Source organism: Anastrepha ludens, chromosome 4, assembly GCF_028408465.1.
Source record: "Anastrepha ludens isolate Willacy chromosome 4, idAnaLude1.1, whole genome shotgun sequence".
Classification (NCBI taxonomy): Eukaryota; Metazoa; Arthropoda; class Insecta; order Diptera; family Tephritidae; genus Anastrepha; species Anastrepha ludens.
This window is the reverse complement of record NC_071500.1, coordinates 41847049-41862789: the sequence shown is the minus strand read 5'-3', so window position 1 is coordinate 41862789 and position 15741 is coordinate 41847049. Positions and strand designations below refer to the sequence as shown.

General features: G+C 35.6%; 1 protein-coding gene across 2 annotated transcripts; it reads right to left on the bottom strand.

The window, feature by feature from the left end:
- Positions 1-3650: 3650 nt before the first annotated feature.
- On the bottom strand, positions 3651-14150 carry LOC128861335 (uncharacterized). Of its 2 annotated transcripts, none has more exons than XM_054099400.1 (3): positions 14006-14150; positions 3862-4205; positions 3651-3795 (listed from the first exon to the last, which is right to left on the bottom strand). In XM_054099400.1, the coding sequence occupies exons 1-3, from the start codon at positions 14063-14065 to the stop codon at positions 3660-3662; spliced, it is 540 nt and encodes a 179-aa protein (XP_053955375.1). In that variant the 5' UTR covers positions 14066-14150; the 3' UTR covers positions 3651-3659. The 2 variants fall into 2 exon arrangements, with proteins under 2 accessions (XP_053955375.1, XP_053955373.1); XM_054099398.1 differs by lacking the exon at positions 14006-14150 and adding an exon at positions 6562-6720.
- Positions 14151-15741: the final 1591 nt, after the last annotated feature.

The following is a 15741-nucleotide window of genomic DNA, read 5'->3' as shown; positions in this document are numbered from 1 at the left end:
TATATCCTCTCTGGGTAGCTGGGTGAGTGGGAGCTGCAGTCTCAGCACTTCCATGTTTTTAGATGATATCATTTTTCCTTCTCTGGCTATATTCAGCTCAAGCATCACCTCCATTGCAGAAATATGTACATTAGTTTTGGTTACATTATTAATGGCTTAAATTAGCTGGCTTGCATTTTCGATTAAAATAAATTTTATATTTCCTTGGTTTTCTAATATTTATATATTTTGATGTGTCCATTTTCTAAATAAATCATTTTATTTAAGAAGCAAAATACGTTATCCATGAGGAACTCATCAATGCATTTTATTTTGCATTTTTTATTTGGAATATTTTACTATTTAGAATTTTGTTTGATATATTTTTTCTAAACAAATTTGAGCTACGAAATGGTTAAATACTTACATTGCTGAGAGTCTAGTAATGTAACGTTTTAAAATTCGTACTCTTTCCATTTCCATTAAAAAGATTTATTTTTATATTTAATTTTAGGTGCATAAAAAATTAAAAGTTGACGCCACTTGAATTTAATATTTAAAATTTATTAAATAACAAAAAGTTGTATTATACATGACATGTGAGACAAATGGCGCTAATTAAATATTACAAATCGTATTTAAGCAATTCTATTTTAAATTGCCATGTAGCTTTAGTAGCCCTGTAGTGCGTTTCACTAACTTTTAACAATTGGAAAATTGTTATTTTGTCTACAGTATTTGCCGTTTCCACTAACAATTTTGCTATTCACAAACTTCTGCTAACTAACACTAAACAGCTGTCTTCTTCTTTTTATTCAAACTGTCAGAGAGTGGCATCTTTGTCAAGCTAAATATCAAAATGAGCGAATAACGCGAAGAAGAATAACGAAAACAAAACTAGCCAAGCTGTTAAATTAAATTTTGAATGTTTTTTGATTATATTTGCACAAAGTAAGGAAAATAAAATAATTATTTATTTGGAATTAAAATTTACTTAACCCTTTTTGTATATATAAGTATATTGCTTTAGGATATCATCGTCAGTTTCTACAAGAAACCGTGCCACAGCCGAGCAACTCAATCAAAAATGTCTTTTGCCGCTCCATTTGGGTTATATATTTGCGCAAAACAGATAGCGGTTGACTACATCTGTTACACTACGGATGCTTCAGCTAGCGGACGATTGGCTCATGGATATTTCCCATTGCTCACCTAAGGGTCGTTAATAGCATCCAGTTGCAAAAATTCGCAGTGTAGCTAGAACCTAGTAATATGTAAGCAACTTGAAGGTTAGAAGATTTACCTGTTTTTCAGTGGGATTTTTCTGGAGACTCTAAGACTATGACTATCAATCTGAGAAATTAGGTCTTCAACCAAGTTAGGTGTTAAACGGTATAGTTTTTGGAACTCCCCTGTAGCCATTTTGAGGGTTCACTACCTCCTCTCCACGCGTCATAAGCCAAATACCCAAGGAACATATTCTAGTTTTTTTAATAAGTTCTTATTAATGTAATTTCAAAATTTTAATTTAAACCACTAATTCTTGTTTTCTCGTTTAATTTAACCATTACAAAATTGGTGTCGTGTAGTTGTGATCACGTTATCCGATCTGCTGATTCTGTCTTATCAATCATTGTTATGAAATGGGTTACCGAATAGCAAAATCGTTAAAATTGTGGTGAGAAAAGATAACAATGCGAATATCGTTAAAATGTGTTAGTAAATCGCACTACTGAACTTAAGGGGTAGCTTACGTCCTAGCGGATCGAATTTAGATGCGGGAGTACTTTGCGTCAAAGTTTATGTTCTCGGCCCTGCCGTGTCCGGCAGGTCTGTCATTTATTTTTATGAATATTGTGGGCTAGATATGCGTTAAAAAGAGTACATTTTAGTAAGTGCATACGGCACGCTTAGTCCAATAAAACGCTTAGAGTAAGAATGCCCACAGATTGCGAGCAGTCGCCGTAAAAAGTATTCATACCTTTCCCGCATTAAATACGTTAGCATATTTGTATATCTATTTTCTAATGGTGAATAAAGTAAATCAGCTAAGAATATGTTAAATAGAATTAGACTTACTAAAGGCTGCTCCACAAGGGCTGCAATGTATCTTAGCATAGGTCAATTATTATCCAAACAAATTTAAATACCCTATAAAATAATAATAATATTAGTTGGCGTCTACACTTCTGTTAGGTGTTTGGCCAAGCTCCTCCTCCTATTTGGAGTACGTTTTTATGTTGTTCCACAAATGGAGGGGCCGACTAAAAACGGCAATTGTATTTTTTATGAAAAGCTTTTTCATGACAGAAATGCACTCGGAGGTTTGCTTTTGCCTGCCGAGGGGCGGCCGCTATTAGAAAATTTTTTTCTATTATTATTCTGTTTCACTGAGAAAGACGGGTAACGAGAAATTCGCTAATGAAAAAGGATAAAAATGGAAAGCAAGACAATAATAAAATGAATATTTATCCGGTTATTCCGTCAGGCATGTTGTAAAGAAACTCGATGACAGTGTGAAAAAATACAGAAATAAAAATGAAAGACTAACAAGAATTAAATAGAATAAGGAATTACGAATTGAGTTTTTGAAGTGAAAACTTCTTTAGAATCGTTGGGAGTGATTTGAGAAAAAGTGAAACGAAAAAAGCGACACTCTTGGCTACGAATATTACATATACACGTAGCGACGAACTAAATAACTTTTAGGCCAGCACCGACAGCATGGCGCGGTAGCCGAGCGGCTAGCAATGTGAGCTTCCGATCCAAAATCCTTGGTTCGAATCACAAGAAAAAAATTTTTTTTATACAGTTATTTTATTTTTTTATTTTATGATATGTTTATGAGGAGCTTTTTTTCATGGCAGAAATACACTCGGTGTTTTGCCATTGCCTGCTGAGGGGTGAGCGCTATTAGAAAAATAGTTTTCCTTAATTTTGGTGTTTTCACCGAGATTCGAACTGACGTTCTCTCTGTGAATTCTGAATAGTAGTCACGCACCAACCCATTCGGCTACGGCGTTTGTTTAATTTTACTGATGCAAAAATGAGGAAAAATATATGAATAAAGTTTGCTTACTGTTTACACATTTTCCAAAGGTGACGGAGAACCAAAAAAAAAAGTCGATTTTCAAACAAATACGAGTGCATATGTGTAATTGTGTTAGAGTTTCGGTCACGCCTCAGCAAAACCTGCGTTCATATGTGTTTGTAACATTCAAAAAAATGTAATTGTGTTAGAGTTTCGGTCACGCAGGTTTTGCTGGGGACGCTCATAATAGCAACCGCGTGTGTATTTTTATATTCGTAAATATTTTCATTTTTAAATATTTACCGCAATTATGCCGAAAAATAATGCAGAAAAGTGTCGTGAATATCGACAGAAAAAAAAATCAGTAAATAGCATCACGGAATTCATTCACGAAAATTTAATAAAGTATTCACCAGAAGTATCGCGGATACTTAGAAAAGATTACAATCACTTCTATCGCGTCTAACCGTTAGACTGGTGTTTTTTTTTTTTTTATGTCCTTATATACTTACCCTTGAAGTACTGATCTAAGAAAGTTGCTTACTATCTAATCAACTATAAATAAACTCTTCTAAGATCACTTCTGAGGCACCATTAATTATATACATAATTTATTTTTTTCTTGAATGAATGTGCACGATATTTCTATTTATACGTAATCCAAATATTGGTCTAAAAAATTGGAACTAACTCGACATTCAGCATATAAACGTAAGCAATCTGCACCTGATTTTCCAGCTTGAAAAGCTTCCATGTAAACAACATCGATATCTTCTCTTCCAGGGCTTCAAAAAGTAAAATTTTGAATTAAGTATTTTAAGCTAAAAACTCTAAAGGCTTCGACTTTTTACCTTAAAACAACATCCATTATCTCCGAAAATATTCCCACATGCTCATCTACTTGGGCATTTTTACAAATGGAACGCAGCAAACATTTATGTCCATTACCATGCTGTAGCTGCATCAGTGCTTCTATAGCTGCGTAAGCAAATTTTCGTGAATCATCTGTTTCATAGTTAGACCCTGGGAGTAAATTTTTCAAAGAACGTGCAAAAATGTCCTCCCATTTATCCCAAGGATAGAGTGGCTCATATGGTAAAGGGTAGAAGCCACCTTGGATATTATTTATAGAAACTATGGAACGCCAATCGACGGGATCATCTAAATTTATCGAAGCTATTACACCGGCATCAATCTGAAAAATGGGGTAAATAAAAATCAGAAATACTTTATTTTCATTTAAATGAAATTTTAGTCCTCATTTTTATTGAAAAAATGTTCTTTTTTGTTGGTATTCCAAGCCGAATAAAAAAATAATATATCCGCAGATATCTACGTTCCCAATAGAATCAGTTAATAATATAAAAATCAATTCTTTTGAATCCATTGAATTTGCACAGCTCTTACATAAAGGTTCAAATGTCAAGCTAAGTCGCACCTAAGCCATTGAATAATTTTTAGCCCAGAATATACCTGAAATATACCGTTCATCAGTATAAAAAGTCACCAACAATATAAAGTTTGGCATTAGGAAAGCCCAGACGACAAGATCCCCATCAAATTATGCCACTATGTTATTGAGATCAAATCCACAAATATTCATTTTCAACTCGCCTTATCGGTTCGGGCAAAATGATTATCTCAGGCATTATTAAATTTCTATTGAGGGTTAGTGACGGCAAATACCGCCAATAGAATAACGCGCTGAAAAATTATGTTGACGAAAGAGACATGTACTCACACATTCATACATACGTACATTTGAATGTAGTTAATTTCGATAAAAAAGGAAATTATGGATATTTCTTAAGTACTCGCTTGCGGTAGGCGTTGACAAGGAACTTTTCCTCTGTGCTTAGGGCAGCTTCGACCAACATCAATGTATTCAATTTTTGCGAATTAATTCTATACATTTAAGGAATTCCCTTAAACTGGAACATTGGAAAACTCGAATACTTCGAAAATTTTTAAGGCGAGTTTTAAGAATGCCCTTTTTTGCAGGCTAGTAAACAAAGGCTAAATGCAGAAATTTGGCAGTTCAGTTCGAGCTTATTTGTATATTACACCGCACCAACTGAAGTAGGTACAAAAACAACCTTTATATTTTTGTATTTTTTTTTTATAAGTATTATTGTCACATATTACTTAAGTTTTCAGTCAATCAAAAGTTTTTTTAACCACTCAGATTAGAAGTTATTTTTTATGCTATGGGAATAAGTTTCCGCCCTCGTAAACGAGGTGTCGTTGCTGGTACTATTTTTGTGTTTGCTCTAGTAATATTATGGTAATTTGAAGGTATATATGTGAGGCCTCGATTGCAGTAGTTGGCATTCATTTGAAGGGTAAAGATCCTTTTTTATCTGACGTCAAAAGTGTCTACGTTCGTCCCGAACTAACAGCATTTGCGGGAAGTCACGCTTCATGATTACTTTTTAAAGAAAAGTGTAGCTGAAACGTGTCGCATGTTGATCAATATTTACGGTAATCACGCTCCATCAAATAAAGAGTGGTTGCAACGCTTCCAACGTGGCAATTTCGACGTTAGTGATAAAGAGCGCGAAGGGGCACCGAAAAAATTCAAAGATACTTAACTAAAGGGTTTTCCAAACAAAGGTGTTATTTTGGTATTCAAAGAAAAATGCTATTTTTTACACCGTAGTAGCCGTTAGTAGTGGGAAATAACATCAGGCAAATGACCGCCACAACCACACTTGCAGGACAATATCCTTTTCATGAAATTTTTGAAATTTACCATCGTCTATGGCTACACAATAAACATTGCAGAAGACCCGCGTAAGCAATTGGTGCACACTTTGTCAATTTTGAGAAAAAAAATAGCAATTAGCTTAGACGGACACTGTATAAATTTTGAGGAAGGACAAGGCCAATGAACTAGCTAAACTATTAATGCGAATATGGAGATAAAAGAGGTTTGTAAATTCCAGAAAAGAATAACTCCTATAGCAGGTGCTCATTTTTGAGGTAATACGAAGCCGAGTTCTCTATTAACGAACCCACACGACAATTCACTCAGCAGACCAGACAGTGTCCAGGAATGATAGAAAGGTACTAAATACACTCGACCACTTTTTTATTATTTTTTGCCATGACCGCATGCATAACAGATGGCGAGGAAGAAATCTCGAACCCAGCCAAATCCACATAGGGGAGTGCGAACTAGCAGTTTAGCAAAATATTTTCGATATTACGATTTTCTGATTACTAATACTCTTCTTTGTTGTTGGCTTATTTGTTTGTTTATATTTTAATTGAAATTCTCGCAATTCAACTTCCTACCAAATGGCAAAAACAAGATACATTTGAATATTGTTGTTCCTCTAGCGAAGTCACCTCCCACAAATTCGCGAATTCTTCAACATAAACTGCCGTAAATATTCTAAAGCACACAAATATAAAAAGTTTGCGTTTGAGAAACTATGCTTTGTGAGCTTTTGAAACCATTTACCAAAAATAAAGGATTTCAGTGAATTTTACCGCTAATCACTATTATATTATTGTCACTATTTTGGCTGTTCTTTAGAATTCATTACCTTAACTAGTCCATTGCCATTAAAAATTAAGCTGCGCCTTTGGCGTTGCAATTGCATAAACTCTGTTAGATTAGCGCCGATTTGAATGTGATTTAAGCGGGCGTAAGTGAATTGAGTATGAATCAAAACCATACCAACGAAATACTTTATAAAATACATATTTCAATATGAAAGACTTATTCCGATCCAACCGACCACACTTGCAACCGAGCTGCAACGAATTGAGATGTCAAGCCAATCACTAGCCATTAATCGCTTACCTGCGAACAAGAATTTACAGCTAAATAAATAATTAACTTAACGTAACATTATGGCCAAGCAAAAGCGAGTAATTGATTTTTATAAAATGTAGGTAACCGCCACGACGAAGACAAGTTGTATTGAAATTGTGGCTAAATAAATATTTTGGAATAATATTAGTGGGATTGCACAAATTGTTACCGATATGCCGCTTGACTTTTGGGCACATCATACATACACACATATATATGTATTTATAGCCATGCACATCTAGACCTGTATCTGAGAATTATTATGCAAATAGAAGAAAACATTTTTTCACGTCTACGATTTCGACAACTTTGCTTTTCTGCTTAGTGCCTCTGGTGCCATGTCAAAACTGGCCGTTTTCCCTTAAAATATCACTTGCGTGATATTCTTTACACTTTGATAAATTTGTTTATACTTTGTTGATATTCGATGATTCAGTGATGGTGTAGATTTTTTATGTAAATTTAGCCAATATATAAATACCTATAGGTATATACTCGTATGTCTGTAGAATCAGAAAGAAAGAAATCAGAGCAGAATTGTAAACAACAAAAAAGTTACAGGATGAGTCCTCTACTTGGTTGTGCATTGACAATCGAAGTGGCCGTTAGTAACCATGACCTTTGGCCTGGCAACTACTCTTATTCATACGTAAACATCTAAAGTTATTCATTTGTAAGCAATACTGGCAGCTCGGCTCACAATTGAATGTTACAAACTGAATATAGATGCAAAGTTAATGACCACTCAGGTTGGACTATAGGGCATACCTACATATTCGTACATTGTTTGACATTGCTTGGCTTTGGTGATGAAATTTGCATAAGTACAAGTATTGCAGGCAAAGGGTGAGGTGGGAACCCTTACACATCTACTCGAGCAGACAAGTACTACAGGTATGATCGATTGTTTATCCTACAAATACAACACAATTCATCGAAGACTGGCAAAATAAGAGTAAAAACAAAAGGAAAAGCACACAAAATCAAAGAAATTGTGAGAGTTTAAAGGAGTAGAGTTGCTTATTAAGAGGCGCAATCAAACTCAAACCATGCAAATTGGAGAACAAAGCAATTAACATACCAGGTTGTTCAATAACTCTTGCGGTTCGATACGAGAGAATGCTGCTACTAGTCTACACTCTTCATATGAGTGTATGTGCAGTTTCATTTCAATCTTACAATTCATTCTTTGTTTCCAAGCCATTTAGTATCGACGTGTCACAGCATTTTCTACAATGGAAAAAATCAAGTTTCGTGCAGTGATTGAGTTTTTATTTTTGGAAGCTTAAAAGCAAACGAAATTTATGAACGAATGTTAAAAGTGTATGTTATGCAATTGCATAGAGGATTTAGAATAGATATTGAATGATGAGAAGAATGGATATAGCCATGTCTGTCCTCCAACCGTCGGTACGGACACGCGATAGCTCGAGCAAAAATTAATAATTAATTAATGAATAATGAAACTTAGTATACACAACCCAAACTAAATACACCGTACTTAGATCCGGCATAAATATTTTACTATCGGAAAAAACACGTCCACTTTTTACGAGGTGTGTTAAAATTTTTTTTTTCCAGAGCAGAAAATCACCGAACACGCAAAACACGTGTCTTATTTATTCTTCTCACAAACAAACTAAACGTGGAATATTGCTAAAACCGAGAATATATCTTCGAGACTAGTTTAACAACATAAAAAAATAATAATCGAAAATCGAATGTACGTAGCCCGCTAATTTTTAAACCTTCATCTTATTTTTTGAACACACCTCGTATGTGTTAACATTAAATTTCTGTCTATCTGTCACAAGCTATATTCCCAGCAAAAATTTCGATATTTTTGCGAAACACGAGAAGGTCAATGCCCCTGATACAAGATAAGTTTCTATTGAAAAAACGAATTAGTTAGTAACCACGCCTACCTCACATATAGAGGTAAGTTTTAAGCAAGTAAAAATTGCCTAAGTTCGGAACCAACATCAAATACGGTTCGGACCGAACTTTATTTACCCGCGAACATTTTAAGAAAATGTAATTTGGGCTACAAAAATGTGGAATCGAACAACTCATAAATAAATTAAATTTTACTAAAATGTACGCGGGTATGTACAATATCAAAATAATAACCATCGCCATTTTTCCCATCTCTCAGGCAATGTGTGGATGCCGCGCCAAAAAAATTAGCCGTCTTTGGCCGCAAACCAATCATCGATCCATTTTTTGGCTTCTTCAGGAGAATTTAAGCGCTGATCGGAAATTGCGTGGCCCATCGATGCAAACAAATGATAATCGGAAGGCATCAAGTCTGGTGAGTAAGCCGCATGCACCAGCTGTTCCCAATCGTACGTCTCCACCGATTCCCGGGTCGCTCTTGTTCGATGTGGCGGTGCATTGTCACATTGTCAATTCATGCGGCACCCATCTCCCGACCTTTAATATCTTTCAAACATTTGGAAATGGTTTTTTGGGTCACTCCCAATGGCTCTGACATCATTTTTTGCGTTTAACTATCATCTTCATCCAACAATGCTTGCAATCCGGCGTCCTCAAACTTTTTCGGTGGCCGGCCACGGTCCTCGTTCTCCACGCTAAAATCACCACTTCGGAATTTTTCAAACCACCTGAAGCACTGTGCTCTACTTAGAGCATGTCCACCATAAGCTTCTATAAGCATTTGATGAGCTTGAGAAGCGTTTTTCTTCAATTGATAACAGAAAATCAGCGATCTCCGCAAATCGTTTGAAGGTACGAAATTCGAGATTTTTAAGAGCGACAAAAATGACAAATTTACGCTAATCCCAAGTATGCAGGTGAATGGATAATTAGACAAATACTATCAAATTTGTGCTACCCAAATACCCAGGGGTACATGTGCTTAGATACTTGTCCATATATTAGTTTGGGGAAAAATAAATCCATTATTTTTTGATTATGTGGGTTAAAACTATTTTATAGCCGATCTTTAGCTCCTGGACGGTGCTACGACTACTAATATGGCGATTATTTCTTCGACATTTTCTTTACCATCATAAATGTTTGAACGGAAACCAAAATTGCATGGAATTAGCTGTTTCAATTGTTTATTTGTTAACACCCTGTAACTCACAACTGAATGAAACAAACAAAAAACAGCAAAATAATTTTTTTAATGTGAAATTAGTATTTGTGTGTGTAATGAGATTTTGATAAATTCTTTGCAAGCTATCTAGCAATACAGCCATCTACCGAGAAAATAATGGATTTCTTTTTTCTCAAACTAAAACTTGAGCATACACGCATGTATTATAATAAGTTAATGCTGGTATCAGTGATCGCATTCGTTGCGATTATTGATTTCCCGACGGGTCTCCGTGTGACATGGCTTCCGCTTTTAGACTATGGAATAAAATTCGTTAGAATATTTTAACCACAGAATCGATTAGCCTATTGGCCTATAACTAGAGTTTTGAGGGCATCAATAACTATTCTCAAAATTATTTCTGACAAAATGCCAATCGATGTGCTCAGAGGAAAACATACAATGGGGAACACAACTGAGTGCATATGGATTGAGTTTAATACATTGTTATCTAAATTTTGTACTTTTTAATCTGAAACTTTAGAAAATTTTGGAGGGCCCTGTAACTTGGCACAAGAAGTTTTAGTAAAATAAGTGCAAGTTTATCACGGCATTTCGCACCTTATTCCATATAAGCATTGATATGAAAACAAAACCGCAATTACGATTTTTTTTTTAATGAAAGCAATTTTTTTTCCGAACTTTTACTTTTCACCTTCACATTAAAATTGGGCTATGCATTTCTTACTGCAAATCTAAAAATTCAAAATTTAGAGAAGAATTTTTTGAATTTTTCCCGAACGTTTAATTTTTGTTTTTATTAATCGCTAGCCACTACAAAACCGGTAAAAGAAGCTCCTTGGTAATGGGCGCAATATGGTGTTGCCTTGCTAGAAGATCTAAGAATCTCCGTAGAGATTCCAAACAAATTCGACTAGTAAATCAGCTAGCAGATTCACGTATATTTCCGCATTTGTCCTTGGTTGGTATGAAGCAAAACGGCATAGCCGAAAACTGCAGAAATCATTAGCGATACGCCAGTTTATGACGAGTTTGGTGGAGTAGCTGTATATGACAGCCATCAGAAAAAAATACCTTTTAGAACTTGTTGATCCAACATTTGTCAAATATGCGCTTGCGTGGAGTTTGAATAATTTTAGTAAAGGCTCTCGAGGCTTTTCTTTTAAATATGAGTATCTAACTGAGTCCTGATCTCTAGGCATAAGATATCTTTTTAAATAGTCAGAGGCCGAATTTCGTGCTTATACTGTACGCAAAAAGCTGATTGACAAGTTTATATCATTTTCTTTAATAGTGCGTTGTTATAATAAATTGCGATGGAAAAATATAATATTATATATAAGTATGTATATAGCTATATATAGTATAATTGGCGCTTCCACCTATTGATCGAATATTTGGCCGAGCTCTGCCTCCAATTTCTGGTGTACGTCTTGATGTTTTTCCGCAAATGGAAGGACCTACAGTTTTAATCCACCTACGAACGGCATATGGTTTTCATGAGAAACTTTTTCATGGCAGATATAAGGTATGTTCATGTACAAATTATCCAGTAACTTGCCAGTAACTTGATTTCAACAAGTTTACCTCGAATGAAATTAACAAAAAAAAATAAATAAAATGCAAAATACCGAACTTTTTCATTTCGTATTTGCTGACCTCAATTTCAATATTGTTCTCTGCTTCAACTAATAAACGGTGAACTCGACGAAATATTCAACGAAAGAAAATCGCTTTGCCCAGAAACTGTGAATGAGATCAGCGATTTAGTAGATGACCATAGCCTAAACCAGGTAGTTTTAAATTTAATTTTTTGATTGTTGAAATATGATACTTTGAATATCAACCCTACAAATGTAACAATGCGTATGTCAGTTAATCACATCTATGGTAAATATTTCATCTCTATTTTTATTCTTCAAAATTAAACGTTGAGTATCACACATCGTGTTTTTTATTCGTCTTCGGAAAAACTTAATTTAATTTATCATTTATTTTATGCTCCTATATATTTATTTAACTAGTAAATATCTTTATTTCATACGCGAATAATTAAAAGAAAACTCTTCATCCACAAATCCAAAAAACAAAAAGGAAAACCGCACTGAAGCAGTATATGGATGACAAAAAGGGGTCCGATGCTCAATTGTTTAAAATGTTTGAAGAAAACTTGAAAAAAAAGAGGAAAGAGCAGAACGAAAAGCCCAGATAGAAAGGGAGCAAGCCGATCTTTTGAAGTCGCTGATCGATTTCCCCTAAAAGTAGATATATGTACATGTGTACTTGAAGTGATATGAAAATGAGAGTCTGGGAATTATTTACTACACCACCTTATAATTTTAATTAAGAGAATGTTGAATATTTTTATTTATTTGTGTTTTTAATTGAAGTCGTTTTTTTTCAATCTTCTTTTTTAATACATATTGCTTTCCTAGTTGAATTTAGAAAATCTTTAGTTATACGAGGTGTGTTAAAAAAGTATCGCGAATTTTGAATTGTCGCGTATATTCCAATTCGATTTTTTGTGGCTATATGTTGCTACTCATGTCTCTCACTCATGGCGACGAGTTCGGCCATTTTGAATGTTCAGTTAATTGTTGACAGCTGCTTTGCTTGCACGTGTTTCGGGTCGTCTTCGATTTTTATCTATTCAAAAAGATGAATCAAAGAACCTGTATCAAATTTTGTGTGAAAAACGAAATTAAGTCCGCGGATGCATTCCGAATGTTGACTGTGTCATACGGAGAAGCTACTTTGGGCCAAGGCTGGTACAAAATGTTCTCAGAAGGCCGAGAAAATTTGAACGACGAAAAGCATGCCGGACGCCCGAGCACTTCAACAACAGATTGACCAATCGTCGAATCACCGTTAAAGAAGTTGCTGAGGACCTAGACATATCGATTGGCTCGAGCCCTTCGATTTTTTTCAATGATTTGGGCATGAGCGGGTCGCCACAAAATTCGTACCAAAACTGCTCAATTTCGACCAAAAGCAGCGTCGCATGAACATGGCTAACGAGATGTTGGACTCTGTCCTCGACGACCCAAATTTGCTCCAGAGGGTCATATCTGGTGAGGAGTAGTGGGTTTATGATTATGACGTGGAAACCAAACCTCAATCATCTAATGGAAGCTGCCGCACGAGCCAACACCGAAAAAAGCGCGTCAAGTTGTAATGTAAAAGTTTTGCTTATCGTTTCCTTCGATTGCAGGTGCGTTGTGCATCATGAGTTCTTGCCACAGGGTAAAACGGTCAATAAGGAACATTACTTGCAAGTTACGCTCAATTTGGGCTAAGCAATCCGCCAGAAATTGGCCCCTCGACAGGCAATGGCAAGCCTCCGAGTGTATTTCTGCCATGAAAAAGCTCTTCATAAAAATGTCTGCCGCTCGGAGTCAGCTTGAAACTGTAGGTCCATTTGTGGAACAACATCAAGACGCACACCACAAATACGAGAAGGAGCTCGACCAAACACCTGAAAAGGGTGTACGCGCCAATTATATACACATATATATATATCCGCCAGAAACGCCCGGGTTTGTGGAATAACAAAAATTGGCTCTTGCATCACGATAACGCCCCTGCTCACACATCGTTGCTTGTGCGTGACTTTTTGGGCCAGAAACAACACACTAATGATGCCACAACCACCGTATTCCCCAGACCTGGCTCCCTGTAACTTTTTCTTGTTCCCGAAACTGAAGAGGCTCATGAAAGGACGACGCTACGCTACGATTGACGAGATAAAGACGGCGTCGAAGGAGGTGCTGAACAAGATAAAAAAAAATGATTTTTTGAAATGCTTCGAAGATTGGAAAAAACGTTGGCATAAATATATAATATCTTATGGGCATTACTTTGAAGGGGTTAAAATAGATATTAATGAATAAATAAATATTTTTTGAAAAAAACACAACATTCGCGATACTTTTTGAACACACCTGGTATATGTATTGTATGTATGTTACTCACTGTACACGAATATTTTTTTAAATAAATTTTTCGTGCTAATGGTTTCTCACAATTTTTAATTTTATCATTTATAAATTTTGACGATGCGTTTGTATTTCATGGCTAGTAGGATTCTCACTTCATTTCCTCTGGAAACTTCGCCATGGATTGTAAGTTCATCAGATGTATCTGCAGACATCTCAGAAATACACTCGAAATCGTCTTCTGTTGCAATACTGTGCAAAACACACGAAGCCTTTACAACATTTACAACTTTGACCCAATTCTCAAATTTTAATTATTGTGTATGATGACTTTGCGATTAGCTGTTTTTCTCACTTGCAAATTCTTACTAGTAAAAATTTATACAGTAAAAACTTCTAACTTCCCCTGAAAATGAAATGCCATTTTGCTCTCTCACTTTCCTCTGCTTTGCAAGTTTTTTGAACACCAAAACGTGATAATTTGTAACAACTGTTACAACTAAAGGGTGTTACAGGTGAACGGATTGCGCTATCGAGAGATGATTAACAATTTTTTATGGCCGGAATTGAATGGTATTGATCTGGACAACGTTTATTTTCAACAAGACGGTGCTACGTGCCACACAAGCAACGAAACCATTGATATTTTACGGGCAAAGTTTTCGGAACGCGTTATCTCTCGAAGAGGTGATCACAATTGGCCACCGAGATCTTATGATTTAACACCTTGTGACTCTTTTCTTTGAGGACACGTGAAAGAGAAGGTCTACGCCAAAAGCCCAGGGTCAATTCAAGACCTCAAAGATGGAATTCGAGAGGCTATCGAGGGCATAGGGCAGCCACTTTGCAGTTCTGTTATGGTAAATTTCATGAAAAGGATATTGTCCTGTAAACGCGGTCGTGGTGGTCATTTGGTTGAAGTTATTTTCGACTGTTAACGGTATACCTTCCTATTTATAATGAAATAAACATCCGACTATTTATATTAAAAAATAGCATTTTTCTTTGAATATGAAAATAACACCTCTTATTGAAAAACCCTGTATTTGCTTCATGAACAGACCTTTACACTCAAAGGTTTGCCACTGCCTCATGAGGGGCGACCGCTATTGGAAAAGGCATTTCAATCATTTGTTGTTTCATGTCAGCGACCGCCACGAGGGGAATACTCGTATTTGTACCTTAAACACTTGAGGAAATGTTTCAGAAAACCTCAGACTCCATGTGTAAGTAGTTAATATGGCTTTTCGGAGCCGAGTGGCAAATTGGCAGTTTAGAATAATTTTAACAAAATTTGATAAATCAAAGGCACAGTAGATAGTGAAAAACATTAAATCACTTGCTTTATTGCTTCTACCTTCTCAATGTGCCTTGACTACAGTTCTTATTACAAGAACGCTATTAGGGCACTAAAGTAGCAGAGTCAGGTAAACATATATACATATGTGTGCGTATCTACACATGCAAATGCATTTGAAAGTACAGATATCCGCTTTCCTCTTACATATCCATTCAAAAGGTAATCTAATATTTCGACTTATTCGTAAACCAATTTTACTAAAATAGTACCTTCCACTTCTTTGCACGAGCACAAACATTCGTTTGCATTGGAATTATAGTACTTACTGGCCTTTCGTTTTTACAACTCCTATTTTTACAATTGTCCACATACGTGCATGCATAAGTATGTAACTTCGCTATCCAAATGGCACGTATATAAATAAAAGCCTTACATACAGATGTATATACAAATGTACATATTTACTTAGTTTATTCATCATCGCTTAGTACGGCTTCATAGTATCCCTGCAACCAAGTCTACTATTTAGTTCTAAACTACATTCGGCTTCTGTTTTCAATGCTAGCAAATGGTATTTTTAACAGGGCCATG

Excerpts from the sequence above, each read along its gene's own strand:
- LOC128861335 (XM_054099398.1), bottom strand. The coding sequence starts at position 6,720 with ATGTATTTTATAAAGTATTTCGTTGGTATGGTTTTGATTCATACTCAA. Across the intron at positions 4,206-6,561 it reads ATGGCAATGGACTAGTTAAG|ATTGATGCCGGTGTAATAGC; the intron begins GTAATGAATTCT and ends CCCATTTTTCAG. Across the intron at positions 3,796-3,861 it reads ATAATGGATGTTGTTTTAAG|CCCTGGAAGAGAAGATATCG; the intron begins GTAAAAAGTCGA and ends TACTTTTTGAAG.